Source organism: Austrofundulus limnaeus, unplaced genomic scaffold (genome assembly GCF_001266775.1).
Source record: "Austrofundulus limnaeus strain Quisiro unplaced genomic scaffold, Austrofundulus_limnaeus-1.0 Scaffold195, whole genome shotgun sequence".
NCBI classification, from domain to species: Eukaryota; Metazoa; Chordata; class Actinopteri; order Cyprinodontiformes; family Rivulidae; genus Austrofundulus; species Austrofundulus limnaeus.
In genome coordinates, this window is record NW_013952597.1 from 484,033 (window position 1) to 498,357 (window position 14,325).

Here is a 14,325-nt window from a genome sequence, read left to right on the forward strand (position 1 = left end):
GTGTGTGTGTGTGTGTGTGTGTGTGTGTGTGTGTGTGTGTGTGTGTGTGTGTGTGTGTGTCATTTATGTAAAGGTTAAAAGACTCGGGTGCTGTAGCACTTGCCTGAAACAAGGTGGCACTGTTTGTCCTCTCAGCAGCGCCCTTGTGTTTTTTCATGTCTTTTTTTTTTAAATAATGGGTGTAAACACGCTGAGTGTGTGTTCTATTCAGAACCTGCTGCATTTGACTAATTTATTCTCAGCGAGCGCATCAATATTTTAAAAGCACTCAGCTGTTCCAGCTTTGACTTGCAAACATGTAAACTTCATCTACTGTTTGCAACAACTGGATCCATTTATAAACCTCACTGTTACACAACTCAGCTGTGGTAACTTTGATTCATGGGACAGCTTCGTTTTTCATCACAGTCTTCGTCAAACAATGAAATCTTGTTTGCTTTTGCTCCCCCTGAAATGAGGGTCAAAAGTCAAGTTTGGTTACTGAAGCACAGCAGCTTTGAATCAGGAATTGTAGGATGTAAAAATGGCACGAGAGAATTGTGTTGCTGAACTGTGGCTTTGTGCCTGAAACTCTGCATTGCAATGGAAAAAAGCAGCATATACATTATTCTCCCTGGTCTCTGTTGCTGTTTATTGATCCAAATAGTTTTATGTTGAATCATAGAGGTTTGAGGATATTGGTGTTGGAGACATTTGCCCCTCACTCAGACATAATGGACAACATTACATTGTAGTACTGCAAAAACAACAACATTTAAAACCAGTGCCGGCCCTATAGCCACTTTGACACCCTAGGCAAGATTTTATTCAGCATGATGACAAGATGTTTGACGTTACAGCACTCACCCACACCCCCCAGTGCAGGTACAGTCAAATCAGCTGGAGTAAAGGGGTGGGGTGGGGTTGGGGGTATTATTGTTATAATTTTAGTAAAACTTTAAACTGTGGTTTAATAACAGTATAAATTTACCGTCTTCCTGAAGATTTTTGCTTGATTTTTTTGTGTTACTGTACGTCTACCTGTGTAGTGTTTTCCCTCCTCTACATCTTTTCTTCCTTCCCCCTTTCAGCTCACGACATCGTGAGCAGCAGTGAGGGGAGAGGAGCACATGGGGTGTAGGAGCAAACCAACTCGTGAAAGAGGAGCAGTGGTGGAGAAAGTACTTAAACACTGTACTTAAGTAAAAGTACAGATACACAGACAGAAGTGTACTCTAATAAACATAAAGTACCACATTAACAATTTTACTTGAGTAAAAGTAAGTACTTTCTTTTAAAATTAATTACTTGAAGTATTAAAAGTAAAAATACTTGCTTAATGTGTTCCCTAGTGGTCTACAATATCATGAAGTGTGCCTTCTGTATGTACATTTTAAATACATCAATGGTGCCATTTTAGTGAACAATGCCTCAGATAATGCATATTTTTGGGTTTACCTTCTGTGACACTGTTCACACTTGGACTTGTGATTCTGTGCATCATCAGAGATTGTGACAACAGCTGCAGAAGCTGTAAATTCACCACCAACCTCCTCTATCAAATCTCCACGAGTCGTTTTTTTGAACTGGTTAACTTTGTCTTAAATAAGGCCATGGCTCATTTCCTCTGTCTGATTCTCCATGGTGGAATTCATTTTGGGTGTGCTAAAGCCGAGGCTCCAGCAGGTGATGTGGAATCACCCCACTCCTCTTGAAGGAGGGTCTATTGGTATTTTCCTGCTTTGCAGTGGTTTAGTGTACCAGTTACTGCAAGTCCCCTTTCATCATTGATTACTTTCACACACACATACAAAAAAAAATTAAAACATAATGTGACGTGACATGAATGTAATTTGTATTGCAACTCATTACAGAAATGTAATTGAGTAAAAGTCAAAAGTATCCGTGATTAAATTTAATTAAGGTAAGTACAGATACATGAAAAATGTACTTAAGCACATTACAACCCACCACTGAGGAGTGGGGAAGCTAAGCAAAGTATCACTATCATTAGATGTAATATTTAATATTCTTTGCTATGCTGCTAATTTAGTTCTGATTTTTTTGTACAGTAGGAGATTTTACCTATAAAATAGTAAATAAAAGTGAAAGTTACCTTTGTTATAGCACTCCCCAGAGAGCTGATAGTTTTGTAAGATTGCATCCATTAGTTTTACTGTGCAAAGTGTAAATATACACATAGATAAATAAATGTTTTTGTAGTAACACTATGTAATATTGATTTGTTACACAAACTGGAACAAAGGAAGAGTTTTCAGACTGTAGGGACATTTTTATAGTTTGTATGACAACAGGATGAAGTAACCTTTTAGTTTTTGTCTTGTTGCCACAGGAACTGCAGCTGATTGTATTTTGTTGTTATATCTGGTGTTGGACACTCAGCTTCAGATGACATTTACAGTCTTTTATGGACTTGTTTTTACTCTATTTTAAATACAAGTGTATAATAGTTTTGCTGTAAAACTTGCCATAACTACTTCTTTCTTTTCCATGTAAGTTTCAAGAAAATGATTTCTAGCAGAAACATCACTGTTTGAATAATTCTGGTGAACTTTTGTTCCTGAAAACCAGTTCTGAAATAAACGGATGGATAAATATCAGTACAGGTTTAAACATCTCAAACCTTTGGAAGAAATGCATGTGTGACATTTTACAACTTTTTATAGTTTATTTTTTTTTTATTTTATTGTGAAGTAGCATGAAAAACAAGATGATTAAAAAATCTTACTCTACCATGACAGTTCTTATTGAAGACTTACACCATGACATACTGTATGTCATACATTTTATTGTGAATTAAAATAACTTATTGTGTTATTACTTAATATTTGGGTGAGTTAAATAAACCTAAAAGATTCTTTTCAAACAAAATAAATAAAAACTTTGAATGTCAAAATTCAGTTTGTAGTTTGATGACAAATCTTACAAGACAGCACTTTTGTTTTGAAAATCTTTTCTTAGAATTTATTAAATCTGAATGCAAATAAAATTAGAAAGTGTTTATTTTGTGAAAAAAATCAATGTGCATGAATGCAATATGTTTTTTTATTGTATTACTAGTAGTATTAGTATTATAAGTTGAGTAGTAGCTTGGTACAAGTAGTAATACTATTGCGAGTAGTACTAAGACTAAACTTGTACTAAATTACTAGCTTTACTAGTAGGGATGCACGATATATCGGTACTGATATCGGTATCGGCCGATATTGGCAATTTTTTAGAATATCGATATCGGTCAGATATGTAAAACTGAGCCGATATTAATGTCCAATATTGATTTCCCACTTTTTATCTTTGTGTTTCTGTTTTGGGAGGGGAGATGGTTGGTTGAGCGGCATCTGTTTGATCATAATAGTGATATTGATGCTGCGTAACCTTAAATAACTGAAATAGGGAGCCATGTCAGATGTCTGGTTGTTTGTTTACGGAATCAAAAAAGACCCAAGTGTGTTTGTGTGTATGTGTATAATATAATTTGTGTGTTTGTATAATATCGGTAAATATCGGTTATTGACCATAACGGCAATAATTATATCGGATATCGATATCGGCTGAAATTTTCATGTCAGTGCATCCCTATTTACTAATACTGGTTAAACAGGTGTGGTGTGAGGGTTTGAGTAATGGAAACATGTTTCATTGGAGTTAAAACATAATCTGTTTATTTTTCAAAACCCACAAGTGGCACTAGAACCAAAGGTCATAGCCATCAGCTCCTAAGTAAGTTGAACAATTCGAAGTTTGAATGGCTGCAAAATCATGTAGCATGAAGCACTGTGGCAACAAACTGTGGAAGAAGTAAGAAATACAAATAATGAGAAACAGGATCCCAATAATGTGCATTTCAGCCCCATAAAATATTGCAAGTGGTTAAATTAACCTGCTTTGCTTTTATTTTGAAAATTTGTGTGTTTTTCTTGTAGTACTCTACCTATAATTCAACCTTCTGTAATTCTGTGCCTGGAGGCAAGAATGCACAAATTGTTCCTCTCTATCCACGCTTCACACATGGTATTGAATGTTTCTTTCATGTGTTTTGTGGTTAAACAACACACACTCTGTCTTCACAGCAGCAGGAAACACGCTGCGTTGTGACTGATAGAAGTTCATATCACGGGGGTAAAAAGAGGTAGGGTTCAGTATTTGGACTGGGATATTGATGTGTGTTTGTGCGTGTTCATAAAAACGAGACAAAGGGGTCGCATTATTCAGCAGCATTGACATGCTGCCTCCCAGGTTCATATCGGTTTCTCCCCGCGGACACAGTCTGAGAAATTAGGCAATCTGTTTCCGAGAATACTAATCACAGCGATGAATGAACAGTGAGTAAAGTAACCATAACCACGATGGGAGCTGACATTCCTCATAAAGAGTGAGCTGGAGGCATGTTTAAAGGCTGAACTTCAAATTGCCATTTATTTAAATACTAATATTACTTTAGGTGACCAAGCAAAAAGCTGGTAAAGTCTACTAAAAATGAATTGGAGACTAGTCATTGTGGTTCTACTAGTGAACTCATGAAGTAAACATAGTACCTTTATTTAAATATTGAGTTGATGGACGATGCCTCTAAATTTGTGAAATCAAAATCCAAACTGTGTTGCTTGATGAAATAACATTTTGAGGTTTTAAGTGCAATGGTTTAGGTTAAGATGTTGAGTTTAATAAGAAAAAAATTTTCAATAAAAAAAAATTTTTTGCGCGCACAACTGAAATTTCCTTATAAAAAGGGAAAGAGAGTAAATGGGTGCCTGGTTCTGAAGGACCTTATTAAAACAGAATTTTTTGGAGTGCTGTTATCCCATTTTTTTAAAATGTTGAGTTTGACAATCTTGACTTAACATACATGTCAAGTTGTATGGATTGTCCATAATTTACATGGATTTTCCATCATTTTGCAGGTATACATGCATATAGAGCAATCTCATGTATTTTTTGAAGCTTTACTGTTTTTTTATTTATTTTTAATTTTTTAAATTTTTTACAAAAACCCTGTTTCAAATTTATTTAAATGGTAAATGGCTTGAACTTATATAGTGCCTTATCAAGTCCACTTGGACCCCAAGGTGCTTTACACTTCAGACATTTACCCATGCACACACACATTCACACACTTTTTAACATGTCAGAACCTGTAGGACGTTAAAAAAAACAATAAATAACATCAAATAACATCTTCCAATCTGTTGCTAGAAATGAGTTCTAGAAATAGGCACCCGCACATGCACATGCAGTCTGATTAATACAGATTTTTTTTTTGTGAAAATTACAGATTTTTGATGCTCATTATACAGATAAACATCCAAAGGGGTTGACATGTACTGTATGACCAAGCACTTCCAACTGGAACTAGATGTAGACACCATGATGCCATAAGTCGGTTTGTAAATTACTGTCAAATTTTTAGGTGCCTTAGTGACCATCCAAAAAGGTTCTCCTGCCTTTAACAAAAAGACAAGGAAACGGAGCAGGAAGTGTTAGATTTGAAGATGTTGAGGTTCTCTTTGGGAGTGACAAGGATGGAGAAAATTAGGACTGAGATTATCAGAGGTAAAGCTCTTACATGACAAGGCCTTTGCAGTAAAAAATACCCTTTTATAGTCAATAAGAGCATTTACATTACATAGGCAGGGCAGTGGTGTACGCACAGCCATTCACCATAATTTGACCAGTTCTCTTTTTGACGGTCACCAGAGCAAGTGCAAGGTCAGTCTACAAAAGTTGCACCACACTACCAGGAAAATGAACAAGCGCAACATCAGTATTTACAAAATAGTTCACCAAAGGCAGAATACATTCTCAGAGTCCTAGCAATATAAATAAATATATGGTTATACTTGTATGTTGTCATACACGTATTTGATAACATTACACGTATGTTGTCAAATTTGACCATTTATGGCCATGCATACACACACAATTCAAACAAAACATAGATTTTTATTCTTTCTTTGGCCTATAATAGCTCAAATACAGTGCATCAATTGGTCCATGTTGTTTAGCTTCCAAACAGAAGCGGCTCATGACTCATTTTGTTGATACTTGGTGTTTGAGTGAGTGATGAGTAGAAGCAGCAGGGTGGCCTTCATTAGCATCTCTGCTAGCATCAGTCATTAAAAAAAAATGGTGATCATTTCCACTCCACACATGGAAAGAATTTCAAAACACCCTAATAGTTTTTTTATTTTTATTTTTTTTTGAGGCAAGCTCAGAGCTGTGTGTTGGTGCATGCTCCGCGGGCCGACGTCTTTGATTGATGCCGTCAGTGAGTTTGGAGAAGGGGGAAGACGGCGGCTTGGGAGGGAGAAGCGATAAGGAGAGAAAGAGGAAGATAAAGAGGAGAGAAAGCTCGAGAAGCATCCATCAAACGGCACAATCAGATTGTCTTTTTCTTGGCGTTCCTTTCTTTCTCACTTCTTTCCATCTCCTCGGATGCTAATGCACACGTTCAGGTGAACACAGTTGACAAATCTGCTCCGCGTGGTGCCGGTCGGGTATCAGGAGGATATTGAATCACGGGAGGTTTAGGCGGGAGGCCTGATAGATGGTGCAGATGTCTCCGCCTCCTCCATGCTTCTCGTTTAAAAAAACACACACAGCTTCCGTGTTGCTAATTGACGTCTCCGGCTCATCTGTTTGTTTCGTTTTCACCCCTTGTTCCACGGTGGTTATTGCTTTTCATTAAGCGGTCATTTCCATCTCCAGCCTCGTTTTAATGAGCGTCACACCGCCACGCGCACATTCATCAGACCACGTAGCTGCAAACGCCATGGCTTGCACACACACAATCTGCCGTCACGTCCCCCTCCTCAATTAGAACTGTTGGTCATCCTCACCCCCTTCGTCCCCCGTTCATCTGGGGCTGCCCCCTTCTCGTCCCGTCGTCCTCACCGCGGCGGCCATGTCATTGTGTTTGACAGCTTCTCATTCTCTTGTCAGATCTCATTTGACGGCTGGTTTCATACATGCACACCTCGACACATGTTGGCGCAGAACTGTAAGTTCCCTGAACTGTCTGTCTGCAGGATCACAATAAAAGTTCATGAAGGGGAGTGAGCCTCCTGTTTTGTTTCACACAGTCACATCTGCACATTTGGCCAAATCAGGCAGTTTGCTTTTCCACTGCTGGCAGGATAAATGGCCCAAAATCCTCGCTGTGGTCATGGCACAGCAGCAATTCTGGTTAATCTGTTTCAGCTTGTTTTAATGCCAAAGAGCTCATCGTTTATGCTTATTCCAAGTACATTTCTTTTAACTTTGTCTTTTTTGTTTTCTAGTTGGTCGCTGTGTTTGACGACGACCAGCGCGGTGATTCAGAAACTCCCTCAGAGAGCATGTCCAACGGCTTCTCCAGCACAAACGCGAGTCCAGAACCCATGCACTACTTCCCCCACCTGGAGTATGAAGATCCCAACCGAGGAGAGATCGAAGTCAGCGAGGCCGTCCTCAAAACAAGTTGGTCACCTTCTTCTTACGTCAAATCAGCTCGTGTGTTGAAGAACACAGATATTTACTTTTTTAAAAGTCAAACTCAATTATCACGTTCACGTGTTGTATAAATGTGAGAAACAGTATCAGGGTGAAGCAGCAGTGCGTTGACGTGTAGGTGTACGTCTCTGCGCCTGGATGAAACAGATGGCAGCCGAACCGTGTTAAAGAGAAATTTACGTGAGAACAGACGGAACTGTTGACGCAGCGTTCTCTCCCATCGTCAACTTTTTATTCAAATTTAGTTTGCTCCTATTTTCACTCGTTGCTGAGGCTGCGAAGCAGCGGCAGAACAGGGTTTATTTTTGTATTTATGTATAGACTAATTGGTGAGGAGCAAAGAAGTTTTGACTGAGATTTAATTGGAAAGAGTCTGTTTACACGTTCAACACAGAGCCACTAACTTTCTCACAATTTTTTCTGTCTTGTTTGTTTTATTCTCTTCTTGTCTTCCATCTGTGCACCAATAATGTAAAAACATTTTTTGTATTGAGCAGTAATTACCAGAAAAAGTCTTTTTTTAATTGAATACACGTCTTCTTGTGCAACAGTTGTTGATATCTACATGACGAATGACTCCCAGGAGCATTTAAGGTCATAGTTTTGGTTTGAACTCACTTGTTCATTTTTAGGTTGGAGTTCTATAAACTCTATGATCCACTTAGTGGAGCTCAAATGTAGCTTTATAAAAATGTAATACACTTCCTAATTCTAAGTTCATGTATGGTAACTGGTTGGTCTTTGTGTTGTGTTAATTGACTAAGAATTGCATCACATTCAGCCATCACTTTAGACATTTTTTTCTTTGTCCAGTCTCACCACAACTCAATTAGATCTACAAGATTTTGGTGTTTTTTGTTTTATATAACCTGAGTGGCGCCTCATAGTTGGTGCTCCTATGTTCTTAATCATATTACCCTCTTTTTTTATCCAATGCAAACACAGCACAGGAATAAGTAAAGAAAGTACCACCGTCTCTGCCACTGCTACCAAAAACACTGTGGTTGAGTCAAAGCCACCTCCCCTCTGCTGGTTGGAGGGAAACTGAGTCTGTTTGCTGGAGTTCCATCTGAATTCTGTTGTCACCCAACAAGCAGAAGTGTCTCCTCATCCTCAACACCACCATGTTGGTTTACATGCTGCCTTTTATTGAATGTACAGAGTGAGTCAGAAATCACAGGACAAAAGGGAGAATGACACATGTACATGGTAATGGGTGAGGGGACCTATCTTTGGAAAACTTGATAGTGGCCTTGATAGCGGCTTTTGAGATGACAGCCATGTTCTGGACATAGCCTAAAAGTTTGGCCCCCTCACCCATTACCTTCTGGGGTATTTGCTTATGTTATTTCAGCCTTTCTTCCTGAAATAATACAGTGTCCTGAGGCTTTTGAATAAACCTGTATTATAAATTTGAAAAAATAAAATGCTGCAGTTGTAAGATTTTAAAAAAGGTGGTTTTGATACTTGTGAAGGAGACGCACTCATGATTGACAACGCTCTCGGGCCAATCAATAATCTGCTGTCTGAAGTCAAACCTTTTAGCTAGAGTCAACTCTCTTGGAACTACAGTCAAGTAGATTCTACAAACTGAGCTGGAAGTGGAAAGACTCTAAAGGCATGCCAAGTCAATCCGAGTAGGGCCAAGTCAAGTCGGTGGAAAAAGACAATTTTTATTGCTTTGTATTAAATGTCCTGAGTTATAAGCTGTGTCGGTTGATTTTGGTTTCATTTATTTCAGTTAACGCATTTATTTTTTAACAATCAAGCCCTTTTTTTCTGTTTAAGTTTTTGTTTTTTAATCTAAAAAAAGAAAAACATTCTGCATTGGCTGGATGTTTAGAAAGACTTGTGCTTTTAATTCTTTTTCTTTCGGCTGCTCCTGTCTTCAGAGGTTACTACTTTGAGCAAACTCTCATGAAGATTTGGCAATTGTTTTTAACACTGCATGCCCTGCCTGACACAACCACTGATAGCTACCTAAAGGGCTGCCATCTAAGGCGCCTGTGGGAGCAGCAGGGCCTTGCTCAAGGGCCCACACTGTGGCAAAAGAGGGTGGATTCTTCACCTTTCCCACCCATAATTTTGGTTACCGTTTGTGGATTCGTCATAAATGAAAACAAAGAATATAGTCGCTCACCTTCTTTCATAACCTCTGCAAACCTACAAAATAACAAATATTCTGCCAGTGTTCAGACGTTTTAACAAACTTTAGCATTGCAGTACTTTTTGAAATAACTTCAGAAGGCTCTAATTTTTCTCACAGCTGAGTAAAAGTGTGTGTCAGCAGGAGGATGTGGAGTTCTAAAATCTGATTTCAGAGATGTGTGGTTGGCAAAATGTGGAGAAAGTAAAGGCTGCAGGAAACAACTTTCATTCTGCTGCTTTACATCATTTATCTGTTGCCCTTTTCTTTTTTTAATCTTCAACCACAACTCGTTTCTCCTGTCATTTTCCCTCCATTCTGTTCTCCTAGATTTATTTATTTAATTCACATTTTTAATAAGTAGTTTTAAAAGTGATTCAGCAGTTGAACATTTATAATACTCAAACAAATGTAATCAAATGTTGCTTAGTTTTTGGATCCGTCATGCCTTAACCATAATCCTGCTGATTTGGCAAAGACTGTTGGAACTAGAACATTGTTTTTATATAGCTATTATGCTCAGTTTTTAGTCTGTCCAAAAAAATCTTTGAGATATTGTTTTATAACAACTCTGCTTTGAATGTCTCAACAACTCTATCCCTGACCTGTCTGCTGTGTTCCTTGGTCTTCATAATGCTGCCTGCTCACTAATGTTCTGTAACAAACCTGTGAGGTTTTAAACAGATTGAACTACACACAGGTGGACTCTATTTACTAAATAGTTACATGAAAAATGTTCCACTGGTTCTTTTTGGGATATCAGGGGAAACAGGGATGAAAACAACTGTACGCAGCACTTTTCAGATTTTTATAAAAAAAAGGCGACTTATGTAATTGTCCTTCTACTACACAATATGCACTACTTTGTGTTGGTTTATCACACAGATTTTGGGCAGGCAGCACTATGCTAACAACAAGCTAATACAATACAGTGGATATCAGGGCCAAAACTGAGTGAACAAGCATCCACAGTTAAAAAGGAAACAGAATAAAGTTAAGATGGAAAAGACTACCGTAATTCAGTGGTGTGGAGGTGGTTCAGGTATCAAAAGTCTGATAAACTTCTCCTTTCAGTCCACTGTAAAATGTGCCAGAGTTGCATCGGGAACACATCAGATCTATTCCACTGCCTGATAAAGTTCCACTCGATAGAACATTCGGAGTGTATGAAAACGAAGCCCCCTAAAAGGTTTAACTCCTCTTTCTAAAATATCAACATCTCCCCATCAGCAGCTGTCGAGCAAAGTGAAGCAAACGCTGCAGACAGGCTTATATGGCAGGTTGTTTTGACAAAAAATCAACTACCCTCACATCATTTCAGATATCTGAAATAGGTTTACGACTAGACATATTAAGATATCTCTAATTATATTTTGACTAAGCAAAATAGCTATGTATTTTATATAAATACCATCCATCCATCATCTATACCCACTTCTTCCTTTCAGGGTTACGGGGGTCACTGTGCGAGGTGCGGGGTACATCCTGGACAGCTTGCAAGTCCATCACAGGGCTATAAATAACTGTTTGAGATATCGCTGACTGGTATAAATGATGTCAGGTTTAACATTAAGTTCTACAGAGGCTCTAATTCAAGATATCTGCAATAACTTACTGTCTGAAACATATTTCAACAATGAAATTATGACTAGTCGTAAAGTAAATTTGAGATATTTTGATTTTTGTTCTGAATAGTCATAATCCCAATTAAAGAGAATGCATTAAAGTTTGTGGCTGTAATGAAACAAAATATTGAAGGGGTAGCAATGCCGTATTTCCATTGAGGAAATATATTCTGCACTTCATTGATTCATTTTAATCAAAGTAATCTGGAGCAGCACTGTCCCTCTGTGCACATCTTGCTTCTTCTTTCCTGTGCTTTGGATTGGCCGGCGCTTCAATATGAGGAGCTTAAATGAAAGATAAAGTACGAGATAAGTGGTGCGACGGGCCTGGGTGTGATTTAATAAGAAGGTCGACAGATCAGAGTCATTCTTTCGTTCTCCTCTGTCCATCTGTTGACCACAGAGAAAGACCCCCCCCCCACCCCCTTTGTGGACTCACAGCTGCCCTTTACCATCACTCGTCATGTGCCCACTTTCACCCCATGCCCCATCATCTGCCTCCTCTCCACCCAGCCACTGCTCTTCTACTCTGTTATTCAGCTTTGACCACCTGCCACCCAGCTGAAATCCCACAACTCCAGACCTCGACTCCCCCACATAACCTTCACCCAACACCCAGCTCTCACCCGTCTGCATGGCTTCCACTCATAACTAGATTATCACTGTAGCCTGTTAGCATGCCCAAGGTCCAGTCAGGCATGAATGGACTAATTCCAACCTCCCCCACCCCTCCCCGCTCCTCCATCTACACATTTAACCCACTGGGACCTCGTCCTGCTCCCACCCCCACCCCTCCAAATGTGCTCTTCAGCCCTGTTGAACCTTGACTAATGTAGTTATGATGTGACCCCGTGACGCCCCTCTTATAAAGCCAGACTGATACAATAAAAGCAGCTTTTGTCAGGACGATGCGCATGAGTAGGAGCACAACACACACACATTCAGATACGATGACAGAAATTTAACTTGTGAGTTAAACAACCAATCCCAGTAAATACGGTTGTGTTTCTAGTGAAAGGAGTGTATGTGTTAAGTTAATTGTAAAATCTGTGTTTATATTGCATATGAGCTAAATGCAAAAACAGACTGAGGAAGAGCTAATGTAAAATATCTTGACAAAGAAAACATTTGATTTTTCTAAACTTTTGATAATTTGAATTCGTTCTTAGACGTTCACTCACTAAATTATTCTGTTTCATTTCTTCTACTTAGAAACTCACATGTAATTATTAAAATAAATTGTGCTTAACTTAACACTATCTAATCTTTTAGGATAATATCAACTTATGTATCCAAAGATTTGTTTTAATTAGGTCTCAGTTAAAGTACAACTGGATTGGCTTTTAGTTTTCTTGCGACACACAAAGAAAGACACTTTTTATGACTTAAAATTAAAATACTGATAAATTGAATTATCAAAAGGACCATTTTCTTCAAATGTTGATTCCTTAAGTCCAGCAAGAATTACAGCAAGAAAGGTCAGTCTGAGGCTCACAAACTGACAAAACAAACAAACAAACAAAGAACAACTATTGACAAACAATTCAAATGAGAGATTGAAAAGAAGTTTTTATCTACCCTACTTATACTTTAAAATGGCATTTTCTGTTAATCAACAGTAATAAATGTGTTTGTTGGTAAAATCGTCTAGCTTAATGAGTTGAATAATAAACACAAAACAGACAGCTGTAAAAATGTATATAGTAGGCAGGAAATTGATTTTAAAAAGTGACCCATGCTGGCAAAATGAGTCAGAATGAACACAGGCTGTGGGCCAAACATGACAATATTTAGATTTGCAAAAAATATTCCATAAAGATGCCATCTACTGATCTCTGTAACTAAAATGACATAAAATCTTTCTAATCCATCTTTAAATCAGTTTTCTAACAAGTGTGTCTTATGTCAGAAATAATCCTTTGTTCTCCAACCCTTATAATTTCCTTTATAAATTGATAATTTTATTCTGTTGTATAATGTTTGGCGTCATTGTGGAGCTTGTAGGATTTCCCCTTTTTTAAATTCAGGGCTGGTATTCCAGATGACATCATTTCAAACTAATAAAAATCAAGTAATAACTAAAAGTACTAAAGTAACTAAATTGTTTCTAACCAGAGGATAAAATCCTAAATTTTGGAATGGAACTGGAAGACTTTGAGAGTGTGCAAGTTTTGTTTCACTCAGAAAGGCTTTACACCTTAAGTTTCTATTTTTAAAACAAAACCATACAGCTGTGATCAAGATAGTTAAAGCAATTTATCAGCAAATCATATTAAGAAAGGTCAGTGGGGAAGTTGGGTTCGTGTAAAAGTTTAATTCTGCTTTAACTACTGACAGTAATTTGGGTATGAAGTAAAGGCAGTGAGTGTTGGTGGACAGGAGAAGAAGTAATTCAGTAATCAGTCAGGCATCAAAGTGTTTGTCAGGTTGGACAGGGTTGTTTGAACAGGCTGATTGGACTTCACACTTGCTCCTGTGGGATGATTAGTCCTGCATTGATCTGCTGCTACACTGGCACACACATACACACACTCGTAGAACCAAGTCCTTATCGCATCATCCCATGTGCACCCCGAGTTGGGCCACTCAATCGATTGCCAGAAAAACAAGACCCTCCTCGGACCCCGTAGTGCGAAAACACATGCGCGTGCACTGACAAACATGGAGGCAAAGCACCGTCTGTGTTTGTAGTAAGTGTACATCTACTGCATGGATGCTTGCACATGCAAACTCAGCGGTAAACATTTGCACTGTTTGCGTGTGCTCTGACTCACACGGTCACACAAGGTTGTGTTCAGTCAGAAAAACATGATGCATCCTCGCCCTGGTTAGTGAGTTAATGCTGCACAGCTTCAACATCACTGAAAACGTAATGTCATGCATATAACTACTGTTCCCTGAAGGAAAGGAACGAGGTACAACATCATGTATGGGGAACCACGCCCCTGCGTGTCCTGGCTGAAGCCACCTCTAATCACGCCTTTAGGCAGGTGACGTGATGACGACAGATGTCAGGCTCCGCCTGCACATATATATATACTGTGATGGCGACAGTATATATATGTG

General features: G+C 38.5%; 1 protein-coding gene across 2 annotated transcripts in view; it reads left to right on the forward strand.

Annotated features, from left to right (window-relative positions):
* pard3ba (par-3 family cell polarity regulator beta a) overlaps nt 1–14,325 on the forward strand; it is a 232,395-nt gene that overhangs the window by 34,436 nt on the left and 183,634 nt on the right. For both annotated transcript variants that reach the window (XM_014018564.1, XM_014018565.1), the window contains exon 3: nt 7,278–7,455. In XM_014018564.1, coding sequence (XP_013874018.1) covers nt 7,278–7,455 — 178 coding nt within the window. The remainder of the gene's footprint in view (nt 1–7,277; nt 7,456–14,325) is intronic.